Below are 13845 nucleotides of genomic sequence, written 5' to 3'. Positions count from 1 at the left end.
TTCTTTTACTAGTTATTAGTATCAAACTCTATTCTTGGTGTAAGACAAAAAGAAACAGGAGAGAACGAGCCTCTCTGACTTTACTTTGCTTGTCTCTAAGGCCTTGGAAGACTACATTGATTTATCTGAAGCCATTCACACTGCAAGCCTTCACTGAAACCCATCCCAGGCTCTGAGCAGCAATGAAAGTTGCCTGGTTAGTGGGACTTGAGATTTTGAAAAAGCTTTCAGAGAGAGGATATACTTGTGTTTCTTCTCCCCACAGAAAGGAAAAAGACTGTATATTGAATTTACTAATTTATACTAACTAGTGAACAGATTCTCATTGGCAAGTTATCCTCTAATAATATAAACCATTCAACAAATGATTCCGTATTTCATTGACAGATACAGTCTCACTGAAGCAATGCATACCAATCAACCATTTTTCAATTCAGTCAAATAATTCTAGCTTTAAAAGTTACAAGTATGCCTAGGACTTACTTTATCACTTTATTTAAATCAAGAATGCTTCATTTTCTTTATCCAGTTTTCAGCTGATGGGCACTTGGGCTGTTTCCAAGCTTTAGCTATTACAAACTGTGCCGCTATAAACATGGGTGCACATATATCGCTGTGGTGTGATTCTTTTAATTCTTTGGGGAAGATACCCAAGCAGGGGAATAGCTGGGTCAGTGGTTTTTTTTATAAAATGGAGTACTACTCAGCCATAAAGAACGAGAAACTAGAGACATTTATAGCTAAATGGATGCATATTGAGGCCATACACTTAAGTGAAATAAATAGGACACACCTATGTAAATACCGAATAGTTTCTCTAGTGTGAGAAACTGAAAGTGTAAATTAGGACTAAAATGATTAAAACGAATAATTGATAATTTGAAATAGGAAAACGTCCAAAGGTGTAGGGGTGGTGGGAGGGGAAGGGGAAAGGAAAGAAGGGAAAGGAAAAATTAAGAGAAAAGAAAAAAAATGGAAACAAAATCTATGTAAATAGGGAAGGGTGGAGGGGCTGAAGGGTGCACAGGTAATGGGGAAAAAAATAAGAACCAAGATACATCATGTACAGGTACAAGCTCCCAATGATAAGTGTAAATGTATTGTATACCTAAAATGTACCAATAAAAGAATTTTTAAAAAGAATGCCTCATTTAAAACATTAATAAAAAATACACATGTGATACCACCTCTAGCAATATGATTGGATATGAGATTTATAGTTAAACAGATGGCAAACAATTTTAAAAGGTCAGCAAGAAACTAGACAAAAATTTAGAAAATGATATAAACAAGATAAGTTGTCGTTTCTGTCACAGCATGTATAATGCATTCAAATTAAAATATTTACTACTTTCTATTAACTTGCTAGGCATTCCTAAAAACTATAATTGAAAAGTAATTTAAGACTATATCCAGATATTTCATGGCACTCAAAATTAGAATCTGAAGCACTAAATTATACAATTTCAGGAAAAAAAGGGATTAAGAAATTAATGTTTTTACTAAAGCTATTATCAGCATATTAACTAACATAATTATCCAGGGAAGTGTCAACACGTTCAGAACTATGACTCCATTTATATCTTCCATATTGTGTGTTCTTGAGTTTTTACCAACAGGCTCAGTTTTTTTCTCTCATTGTTTTAATCATTTAGCATCATGAATAAAAAATTTATGCCAAAAATCGTTCTTAATATCTGTTTCTCTCTCTCCAAAAACCATTTTTTGCTTTTTGGGTTTTTTTAAAATAGTATGGAACCTGGTTAGCCACACAACTGGTTTTGAAAATGCCCCAGCATACAGTGTTGGCTTCAGCCCATTCACCACAGGGCTGCTTTGTCCCTGCTGAGCAGCTTAACTATGCATGTACCTGCATTATTCACAGTCCAGAGTGGTGTGTGACCCACTGGGAACAAGAGATGAAAAGGAGCTACTGGAGCTCATGGCTGAGCTGCGGGGACTGCTGCTGCCTCAGGAAGGCTGAACACACAGCCTCTTGCCCGGCCCAAGGTCTCCTGTTTACTCCAACAGCCTCAGTGGCCTCACTGCCTGGTCAGGAGGTTTCCCACGTGAACTCAACTACACTTGGCCATCCTGTGCCACTCAAATCCCATTTATGAAGTCACAGGCAACATATACAGTACATAAAAAGCCAACTATTGTCCATCTTTAAAATGACCATGAGGTTGAAAACAAGAGATTTTAAAACAGGAAGATTTTAAAGGAGAAGAAAATACGTCTCAAAGAATGACTAGAAAGCATGGACCTAAAAAAATATAGTGCTTGGTGGGGCATAATGATGCATTCTGGGAGGCTGAGGCAGGAGGACCAGAGCTAGAGCCAAGCCTGGGCAATTTAGTGCCTTCATGAGACTGTCTCACAAAAAACAACAAAACAAAACAAAAAAATTACTTTGAAGATTTATTACTATTGTTATTTTCTTATTATATTATTATGAAATTTACTTTTATTTTTTCATAACATAAAAGAGAAACTTTTGAAGCTACAATGTTTGGACAAGCAGAAGAGGTGGTATAGGAGAGAATTCTGATGATGAACTAATCTTAACAAAAAAATACTATGGTTTATAAAAGGGGTGGGGGATGAGGATGTAGTTAGTGCAAAGGCTCTGAGTTCAACCCCTAGTACCACCAAAACAAAAAAGAAAATTGTGAAAGTTTTGATTTTAAAAATAAGAGAAGGGAAAGAGAAGTAAAAAGAATTAAGATGGTTATATACATGTACCAACTTCCTACAATGAATGTAACCATTACATGCTGCAAACATGTACAAATAAAAATTATTTTAAAATAACAAGTCAAACTAACACTTACTCTTGCTTCATTCTGCTGAAGTTTTTCCTCCATACTTAAAGCTGTAGGGGAGTCTAAGAGGGCAATCTAGAATTTAAATCACAAAAGAAAGCAGCAATTAATAGCAGCAACTAATAAACAGCAATAAGGATTTTCTCATGAATTCAGTAAATTAGCACATATTTCCACAGAAACTATTAGTGGTGAAAAGTAATGCAACATCCACTCAAAAAGTGTCAATTGTCACCCAGTCTCTAGTCCATGGGATACATATCTCACAATATTCAAAACTGGGGCATCCTAACAAGCCTATATTTGCAATACAAATCAGAAAAACAAAAGTCGTAACATAGTGACATTACCAACACAAAATCAAACACAATCTAAATCCCTAGGTCTTAAGGACTCATCTATGTGAACATGCTGAAAATCCAAAATCCAAAAGGCAAGATGCCTAAGTCTTGCTCAACCACAGCTTCTGAGACGCATCCATGGTGAACCATGTGACGGAAACTATTTTCACTGTTGGAGGGCATTTAGCATCCCGCATGGCTGTACCACAATCTATCTGTTTCCTTATCCAGGCTACAGGAGTATAAAGATTTACATGAAATCAGGTTAGAAAAGAGAGGGACAGGTGGACAGGAGAGGAACATGGAACCAGGCCTTGACTCCAACTGTACTCCGAACATTTCAGTTCTGACCCGAGTGGTTAGAATGCATGCTCCCTTTCTGTCCACCTTTCTCCCTGAGGTATCACAGAAGAATACTACAAGGTAAGATCCCTCTTACCCACCAGCAACCACTCTTTCCCTAGTTTGTTTGTAAACTTGGAGTTATTCTAGTCATATGCAAACATGTTTTTGCTGTGTTTTTAAACATACAGTAAAAATACTTCTTTGAATATTGCTTTTTTAATCAACAATAAAAAATTCAGTTTAAAATAATACAGTATCACATGGTATTAACATGCTATAATTTATGTTTGTACTCTCCTGTTAACCTACAGTTTTTTCTAATCTTTTGCTTTACCAGCAATGCTACAATGGCTATCACTGTACCAACTGCCTACAGTATACACAGTTGTATCAACAGAATAAATTCTTAGCAGGGGATTCATGAGTCTTCCATATGTATGACTCTTTTTTAATTGCCAAGTTGTCCCACCCAGAAGCTCCAGCACAGTTTTCATTACTGTTCAACTTTCCAACTTCTACTCAAATAAAAAACACCCTCAAGGTGATCTTCCTAGGTTCTGTTAAACGCCACACCTATGTGCACAACAGAGAGCAGAGTTGACTGATAGAAAGCACAGGTGTTCACTTAGTGGTGAGACCCACATTCTTACTTCATTTTTCTGTTGGGTTGTGTACTGGTCAGCTTTTCTGTTGCTGGGATGAATTTCACAGCCACAACTTAATGGAGGACAGGTTTAATTTGATCATATTTAAGGTAATTCAGCCCATGATCAACTGGCTCCAAGGAAGGATCATCATGGCAGAAGGGCAAGGTGGAGCAAAGCTGCTCAGTTCAAAGACTGGAAATCAGAGTAGGGGGCCAATACCAGAGAGGAAAGTGCAAGGGACCAGACATAGATCCCAAGGCCACATCTCCATGACCCATCCAGAGACACCCAAAAGTGTGCTCCACCAATAATCTAGGTGGATTCCAAAGATAATCAAGTTGACATTCTACCCTGCCACATCCCACCCCTTGTCAACTTCATACCCAAACACATCTCCTTAAACCACACTTAATGACCAAATTATGTTAATGACCAAAGTCAATAATAAGTTAATAATTCCAACTAACATAATACAACTATCTCACATACAACCAAAAATGCAGTAATCTATTCCCCAAGCTCTTAAAAGGTCAGCATCTCTCAAAAGTTCAAGATTCTTCTGATACTCAAGGCAAATTCTTACCTGTGAATCTTTGTAAAAATAAAAAACAAGGTACAATGGCACAGAGTAAACATTCCTGTCTCAAAAGTGAGGAAGAAGAAGACAGAAAACAAATGGACCAATGCAAGATTAAAATTCATCAGGGGAAACATTAAGTCCTGTAGCTCCTTATCCCACACTTACATCCAGGGCACAAATGAGTAAAATATGAGTTCCAGAGGGCTTGGGAAGCCCCACCCCTATGATCTTACTGGTTGTAGCCCATACAGCCTCTCTTTTGAATAGGCTCCAACTTGTTGGACTGCAGCTTTCCCCAGTAGAAGTTCTATTTTCCTGCCATCTCCAACTTCCTGGGGTCTCTACTGTACCTTTGGCTTCATTCCCACAGCTTCACACACTGCCTTCTCTTTGCCTGGACTCCCAAGGCCTTCTTCCTTTGAAACGTGGATGAAAGCCTTCCTAGCCCCACAACTCTCGCATTTTACATACCAGTAAAATCAGCATCATGTGGGCAATGCTAAGGTTGGACGTCAGCTCAATAAATAGGAGGGTCCCCTTTGACCACAGATAAAGCAGCCTCCAAGTCCCTGAATGACTGAGCACAGTGAAATAAATCCCAAGATACTAATTCCCTAGGCTGCCCTTCTCAAGCAGATTTCCCAAGGACTCTCCTCTCAAATAAAATTCACACTTTTATAACTTTGAGCTATCAATGGATAGAGTTTTGATAATTTCTAAGATGATCTTGAGGCACCTTTCTTCTTGTCCCCATGCAAAGTTCTTGGTTTCTTTTCAATGCTGCTAACCTCTTCAACAACCATGCCTTCTTTGGCCCTAACTTTATATGTGGTTTCTTTAGGGCCAAAGCTTCACTTTTTCCATTTTTCTGCTCTGCCTTTCTGTCCTCAATTCTCACTATAAATCTGGCTAAAAGCCACCAGCAGTAGCCATGCCACAGCCCATATGTTGTGCTGCTCTGAAATTTCATCCACCAGATCTTAGTCCATTGTCCTTAATCTCCCACAGTCTCCCACACAGACTCAGCACATGGGGGAAATACAGACATATTTTCTGCCAGACTAACACAAATGACCTGTAATCCAACTGCCAATGGACTCCTTGTTCCCAACTTAAACCTCCTGAACCTGGCCTTTATTGTCTGCATTCCCATCAGCATTCAGGTCTTCTGAGCTTGGACCAGAATCACTTATCAGACTCTGTTTAGAGCATTCTGAAGTTTCTCTAGCCCAAATCTCCAAACTTTTCCAAACTCTACTTGAAAAATATATCCAAAAACTTCTAAACAGCATCATCAGATGCAGTCAAGCAATGACCCCCATGAAATCCCACTTTTTGGACACAATATCCAACACTTACAACTTAATAATGGAAGAGAGGTTTAGTTTGGCTCATATTTTAAGACAGTTCAGTCCACTGTCAACTGGCTCCAAGGCAAAAATATCATGGCAGAAGGACATGGTGGACCAAAACTGCTTGGTTCATGGCAGCCATGAAGAAGAGGAGGAAGGAGCAAAGGACCAGAAATAAGAGCCCAAGGTCATGCCTCCGTGATCCACCTAGACACATCCAAGGTATACTGTAAAGTCATTCAAGTTGACACTCCACCCTAAATGTCATAGGTTATGATGTTTTTATCTTTTTGTAGATGTTGTTTTTATAATAGGGAAAGTAGCCTTTCATTATATGAACTGAAACCTTTGCCCTACTTTGTACTGTACTGAGTAATTTCCATGCTGTTATGTGTACATCATAACATACCCATACATGTACTTACTTCTGTCTACCTGTGCTCACAGAATGAGAAGAAAAGTTTGTGTTTCCCATGCCAGATATGTATGACTCCATACCCTATTTCCAATAATTTTGTTGTTGTTTTCAGGGATGAAAGTTGATATCATTTCTGATTTTGAGAACTGTACTCTGTCATGACAATGTGATGAGTTTTTAAACTCATGTACTGTTGTTTCTGCATCACTTTCTTTCTCCTTGGACTACTGAGGCCTTCACTCATTCTTACAAAAGCAATACAACTGAGCTCTACTCTGTGATACTACCTCAGATGTGTTCATCTTAAAAGTTTCTACATAGGAATACTTCTATTATTTAAAATTTGTTAGTCCCAGCTTTAAAAAAAAGGATAAATTCATTCTACTTTCATCTTCTCTTCCTCAGTATCTTCCTTGCTGCTTAACTTCTGCTGTTTATTTCATTTCTGTATTGTTTATCTGTCTCCAGATACATTCAAGTGAGATAAAGTCAAGACATTCTCTCTGCTAAATTAAAGTCAGAAGTACCTAAAAAAGTCAAAATATAATAAATGAATAAATGCTTGATGAGAGAAGATATCCAACTGTTCAGCTTCATTAATCCTCTGAAAAGTACAAAGTAAAATCATCCTGTGATCCTGGTATATACTCATCAGCATGGTTATAATGAAAAATGGACAAAACCAAGCACTGTCAAAGATCTGCAGCAACTAAAACTGGCACCATCATATATTGATGGTGGAGCAGAAAGTGGTATAACCACTTATAAAACCTGTTTGGCAGTATCTACTAAAATCGAACATACATATACCTTCTGAACACTAATTCCACTCTTAGGCACAAACCTCACAGAATTGCACAAGTATATTCACTGAAAGATATGCAGAAGAAAGTCTCTGGCAGCATGAACAACCACAAATAGGAAAATGTCCCTCAAAAGTAGAATGGATAACAGGTGTGTATGATGGAATACAAAACAGCACTGAGGGTAAGTGACCTGCAACTACGTATATCAATGTGGATGAACTCACAAACACAAGGTTTTCCTCTATAAGTCAAGACGGGGTTACCCTTGAGAGGAAGGGCAGGAAGTTCCTGGACAGGACCTTCAAGAGCAGCTTCAAGGATGTTGGTAATATTCTGTTTCTTAAGGTGGGTGGTGGGTAGATGGGTGAATTGGGTTTGTGAACATTCACAGAATGATACCATTTTCTATATATTTATATAATACTTTAATAGAGATTTAATATAAACATATATAAAAACTATCATATCTACATCTATGTAATATAAAGAACAAATACAATATATCCCAGAATCTTTTGCTTTGTAAAATTGTGGGGTTTTTTGCCAGGGATTTTGCTCAGTGACACTGCGCCTGCCTCACAAGCACAAGGTCCTAAGTTTGATCGCCAGTATCAAAAAAAAAATTGTGCTTTTAAACCTCTGATGCGTGACCATTTGCAACGACAAATACATAAAATTACTAAAAGTAAGAGTTGACTTTCATTTAACTGCACTCAAATAAATAACCCTAGAAATGGTACTCTGAGAAACATTCTCAATGAACCCAGGCACCATTTGTTATAGAATATTCCAGGAATACAGCAATGTCCTCAGTATGATTTATACAGAGATTTTTAATGAGCATTTAAGAACACCTGCTTATTTCATTATTTCATTAAGCTTTGCAAATTTAATTAATTTAGGAAAAGCCTCTATTATTTTTATAACTTTTAGCTTCAGAGTAAGAGAAATCATTTTAAATTCAATGTCCATGTTCATTATAATGTAGATGTTAAATTTATCAAAGAATTTTATCTTCAGTATGTTCTAAAATAAACTTTCCCTGCCTCACCCCCAAAAAACAGTAATAAGAATAATTCATTTACTACAGCGTAGTGTCAGGTCATAAAAGAAACAAGAAAAAAGATCACAAAATGTAAGGCAAATGTTGGCATATCATTTTCACCAAAGACATTTTTAAGACAATTTGTGAAAGTTTTAATAAAGTTTTTTCTGCCTGTGTGATAAGGCTCCTCTCAGTTTAGTTTAAAAAGATTGGTCTCTTTTTCCCTTCATTCTCCTAATCTCATAAAAGATTAAGTACAAGATGCTATACTTACAATTTTCCAAATATTCTCCTTCACATATAGTTCTTTGAATAATATTATGAAATTATCTTTAAATGCTTACTTCAGATAATAATGTTTTTAAAACACTGAAAAAGGATCCCAGTAACAAAATGTATAAATAAAATTAACTCTGAGTTCATGTTATAAGTTAATAACATCCCAAGTAGCTGGGCTGTCCATTCTGACAACTTTCACATGCAGGAAGCCCCACACCATAGAGTAAAATGTGTGGAGACATTTTTAAGCACAATGAAGCAGTCCTACTGATTGTTGTCTTGCGAAGCGATTTCAGGATGCAGGAGACTCAAGGGAGTTTTTTTTCTGTCAATATTTTCATAGACCAAACCACTTACGGGATGTCAAGAGCTTCAAGTGCCATAGATTCCTACATGGAAAGCACTGCTCTAGAAACCACTTTGTACTTAAAGAAGTCTTTCTTTCTATGATACACTTAAATCCATTCATGGGTTACTAAAACATGACAAAATATATCTTTATTTCCAACTCCATTCTAACTTCACCTGTTTAAAAAGGCATCTTTGACTCTCTTTCAAGGGCAATCTCTCTTCTAGCCCTACCAGAACTGCACGCACACTGTGTAACACAGAACAGAACTATATGTACACTGTAAGAAACTGTATGTCTACGCTGTAAGAAAGTTAACTGCAAAAAAAATCACAAAATGGCATGCTTCTTCTCTAGCATCCCAAATGATCCTGAAGGGAGGCCATCTCAAGGGTCAAATAGGCCCCCAGGGAAAGCAGCGCAGCCAGGACACAGGTATCATCTCACATGTGTCACTAAGTCACTAACCACCTCTGTGATGGGTGATATGGAGATTCAGAAAGGTATTCAAACAAGGCTTTCATTCCATTAAAACACATTTAAAGTCATAAAATGCATGGGTAGAACTTTAAATATTGCTCTAAGCATCTCAATTTCTTTCCAGTGATGGAGATTATGCTGCTAATCCTATGCATGCTAAATTTCTATTCATAATTGATAACTACTAGATAGTTAATCATTTCAGGTTTAATGGATAAAATCTTCTACACAGAACACATAATGAATGCAAAGACCAGCAGAAGGCTGATGTAAAGGAGAGGCTGGCTAACTCATTGGGAGCTTTACTTAGCACTTATTTACTCAAATCAATATCATGAGATAATTGTCTCATTAAGACCTAGAAATAGATGCCATTACTCAAAGAAAATTGTCCATAAATCTCAGAAAAACCCAACCTGATTCCCTTGAGCAAGCAGTGTTTTCAGCCTGGCTATTTCAGCTCGCAGCTCACGGATAAGTTTGACGTTGGCATCCTCGTTAATGGTAGGCTTGTTGATGATGTTTTTGGCTCTATTTGCATAGCGAAGAGTACTTAGGGTTTCTCCATAATTGACATCAGCAGGTGAAATGGCTGTGAAGAATGAAAGCAAAAAGTCATTTATCCAGCACTCCATGTTTCATTTAACATAAAGGTGGTTTATAATTTAAAAGTCAGATTAACCCCAGGTCATTGGATAAACTAAATATTCATTGCCATAGTAATGAATATTAAAACTTTTCTAAGATTTACAGGAAAGAATATTCACTATACCAAACTAAATGTTATGCTGCTCTTCTCAAGTTGAGAATCAACCACCTAAGCAAGTTTAAAATAAGATACAAGACACTCCACCCTAGTTAAGGGGTTTTCTCAGTTGCTAATATAAAAAGAGGATTTTATTTGTACCTCTCAACATTAGGCAAAAATTAAAATACTTTTAAAATTTCAGTTTACCAAGCTCACCATCTGTAAAAATCTAGAGCATGATAATTTTTAAAAGAGTCAACAGACTCATTAATTCTTTCCTTCTGGAAAGTTTTAATCCCCACCCACACTACCACCACCAAACATTAAGGCTGGGGTGACTCACAATTTCGAATGGAGCTTGTGCCCCTGGGGAAGACCCCTGGCCTCCTACTTAACCACAGGGCCTGGGTGCAACAGGGAGAGGAGACAAGGAAGGCAAGAACCCAGACAGGAAGCAGGAAAAGAAAGTAGGATGAGTGGGCAAGAGTTTCTGAGTTCTCACCAATAATTATCCGCACTTTCTACCTATTTTTCTCTCTTCTGATTCTTTTAGTCAAAATTTGTAAATAAAGTATATTATTCATGACTATTTATTGTTTTTTTCACCTTAAATCCCATATCTACTACTTTAAGTAGAAAAACAAAGTTGGGTTTTCACTCATGTTCCTATAATAACTTTGTCCTATGAGGTAGTGAAGCTGGACATTTCTACCACACACTTTTTGCAAAGAAAAGCTGAGCGTCTCTGCATGTGATCACAGCTTCTGCAACAAGGCCAAGGCTATATAACAGCTAATGACAGGAGCTGCAAACTGCATATGCTGAGTGACTTTCAAGACAGGAAAACCATTATATTTTGAAGAAATAAAAGGTGCTATATCCTAATGAGACACTTTAAACTTAAATATTTAGAGTTAATTCACAGGAAACATTGGAAGCTCGAGAAAATAACTGAAAACTCTTACTGGCAATCATGATAGTTTTAGAGTTTCCTCCAAGGCTATCTTTCAACAACCAAGTCAAAACAGAATCCCTGTAAGGCACAAAAACTTGCTTCTTCTTTACAAGAGGGTTTGCTGCATCCTGAGATAAATCAGCTGTAGGGAAGAAGGAAACAAGGGAGAAGAAAAGATAAATTATTAAAGGTTTTACTTCCCCTCCAATTTTGCTTCAAAAACCCCTGAGGATGTTGTTGCCTATTTGCAAGACAAACATTAAACATAATTGTTTCATGTTAATACAGTACCACAAGGAAAAAGAGGCTGCAGGAGGCCAGCACACACCTACCTAAGGCAGAAATGACATTTCCCAGAGTCACGAGGGACTTGTTAATGTTCCCCCCTTCCTTGAGCCGGACCCCCGTGGCACCAGTGGCATCTGCACGCTCACTTCCGGCAAGATCGACTAAGTGGATCTTACTCACGGTTTCACATGGCATTTCAGAGTCAAACTTTGCCTGTGGTAGAATATAAAAGTAAAATTGAAGTGGCACAAATAGCCCTCATGTTGTTTACAATGCAAATTCTAATTATTTTCCACTCCTCACTGAGCTCTCTCAAGATGTATCTTTTTTCATTTTGTTGTTATATTGCCCTTCATGCTGATTATATAAAAACTTCCAAAATTAAATTCAATACAACAGAAGTCTGCCACATGTGACTCTCAAGCCTTCTGAAGAACCACCCCACTTCTGAAATCCCCACTCGCTGTCAACAGCACCTGATCAAACCAGAGCATGGCAGGATATGGAACCAGGCGCTAAGGGGCACTCAAGAAAGCAAAGTGTAAGTAAACAAGCAGATAGCGTCTTCTCATCTAGAATCTCCAGCATTCCAGCACAGAGGCTCTCCAAAATAAGATAAATGTAGACAATTATATAAAAATCATTTCACCATTATTTGATGTTAAAACATTTTCTGACATTTTTTTAAAATGTAAAATACTAAATAAGATATTCCTTGATTTTGAATTCTACCCATATTTTACTTTTCCACAGACTTCTAATTTGTCTTATATTTTGAACCAATCAATACTCAAAAAAAACCCACAGATTTTACTAAAAAGGTAAACCTCTTAGAAACTAGAAACTAACATCTGGATCAGGCATTCACCAGAAAGCAGATGGAAAAGCAGTAAGCATGCCCAAGTCAAAGCAAAGTCTACCAAAAAGTAAAACTGTGGGAATGTACAGAGAGGCGTTCTGATTGACCATTTCCCTGCTCTCTGAGCCTCCTCGTTAATACAATTCAGTCTTGTCATTTCTGACGTGTTCAGCTGTCAATATGTGTGAGAACATCAACTCCTAACTCCTGCTATGGCCCAACTGGAGCCTCCCTTTGTATCTGTGGGTTCTACTGCTCTGTGCCCTCGATCGCTTCCACACAGGTTTAAGATGCTCTCCACCACCTGATCACAATGAATTCTTACGTAAGTACTCATAAGTACTCGTAGATGCTCGTGGTTCTGTAATGTCATCTTAATAATCATAATCGCCATTGTGGGGTGAGCTCCATAGAGTGATAATGTACTGCACGATTCCTCACCTTGGCCTCCAGCTGGCCTGACTCACAATCCATTATCTCCACAGGGCTTGTGACAATGAAAACTTTTGCTCAATTAGGCACAGGGTGAGGCTTTTTTTTTTTTTGTCTAGAATAAGGTGCAAGCTTGATAAATATTTCTTAAGGGGTACACATCAGGACATTTTAAAATTACTGTGATTGTAACCATCACGAAACTCAGCACACAGCACATGTTCCACTCTAATTAACAAGAAAATGACAGCCAGTCACCTTTGCTTGCTGCCAAGGCTGGTTCAACAATGATGAGTCCTCAGCTGGTGATAACCAGGAAGTAAGGACCGCAGGGATGGAGGCAGCCGGCCCCTTGCCCCCTAGCTTCCCCTACCTGAGTGAACTTGATGGTGAAGATGGCGTGAGACCTGCTACTGACATCGTTCATCCCAGTTGCTGCTGTGGTCCGGTTGATATTCCCTGCATCCATCAGTTCTTCCACGTCACCATAATTCTGTACTAAATGTTTGGATAAATCTGGAAGAAAAGAAAAGTAAGGAGTGAAGCAATTTTCCCATTACACAGTAAATGGAATAAGAAATTTTCCTTGATGAATTAATGCATGAATTATTCTCTACAAATTTGCTGAAAGTTTAAAAATTTAATTTGTTTCTGTAGGGTGGTGGTTTATACAATAACAGACTCCAGCTGGGACAAGTTGGTTACCCTCACTGAGCCTCAGTTACCTTATCTGATAATGTGTAGCTATTACATAGATGCTGTATTTAGGATAGATGCAGAGTACTAACATCAACCTCTCAGAATTAATCACAGTACAAAGAAAAATAATATAAAAGCACTACTTTCATGTAAAACCTAAAAGTTCCCCCACTGCTACTCTCATCCCAGTACTGGCAGTTAAAGCCAGGGTTTTTGCACTGAGTTACATTTTTAGCCTTGTTGTTGTTGTTGTTGTTGTTGTTGTTGTTGCTGTTTTGAAACAGGGTCTTGCTAAGTTACTGAAGCCCATGCTGGGCTTGAACTTGGAATCCTCCTGCCTCCACCTCCTAAGGCACTGCAAATACAGGAGTCCACCACATCTGGCTAAAAGCGTTTT

At 37.8% G+C, this 13845-nt stretch overlaps 1 protein-coding gene across 14 annotated transcripts in view; it reads right to left on the bottom strand.

Moving 5' to 3' along the window:
• The window catches only part of LOC101707293 (kinesin-like protein KIF16B), a 333418-nt gene that overhangs the window by 266510 nt on the left and 53063 nt on the right, over positions 1–13845 (bottom strand). For all 14 annotated transcript variants that reach the window (XR_015442054.1, XM_087189045.1, XM_021255092.2 and 11 more), the window contains exons 7-11: positions 13123–13265; positions 11503–11671; positions 11181–11312; positions 9884–10059; positions 2835–2900 (exon numbers count right to left, since the gene is read on the bottom strand). Coding sequence is in view for 13 of the 14 variants with exons in the window: in XM_087189045.1 (XP_087045171.1) it covers positions 2835–2900; positions 9884–10059; positions 11181–11312; positions 11503–11671; positions 13123–13265 (686 nt within the window). In the remaining variant the exon portion in view is untranslated. The remainder of the gene's footprint in view (positions 1–2834; positions 2901–9883; positions 10060–11180; positions 11313–11502; positions 11672–13122; positions 13266–13845) is intronic.

This window comes from Heterocephalus glaber, unplaced genomic scaffold (genome assembly GCF_053883595.1).
Source record: "Heterocephalus glaber isolate CG9 unplaced genomic scaffold, H.glaber_assembly_v1.0 deba00001532, whole genome shotgun sequence".
NCBI lineage: Eukaryota > Metazoa > Chordata > Mammalia > Rodentia > Bathyergidae > Heterocephalus > Heterocephalus glaber.
Note: the sequence above shows the minus strand (reverse complement) of the source record. Positions and strands in the feature narration are given on the sequence as shown.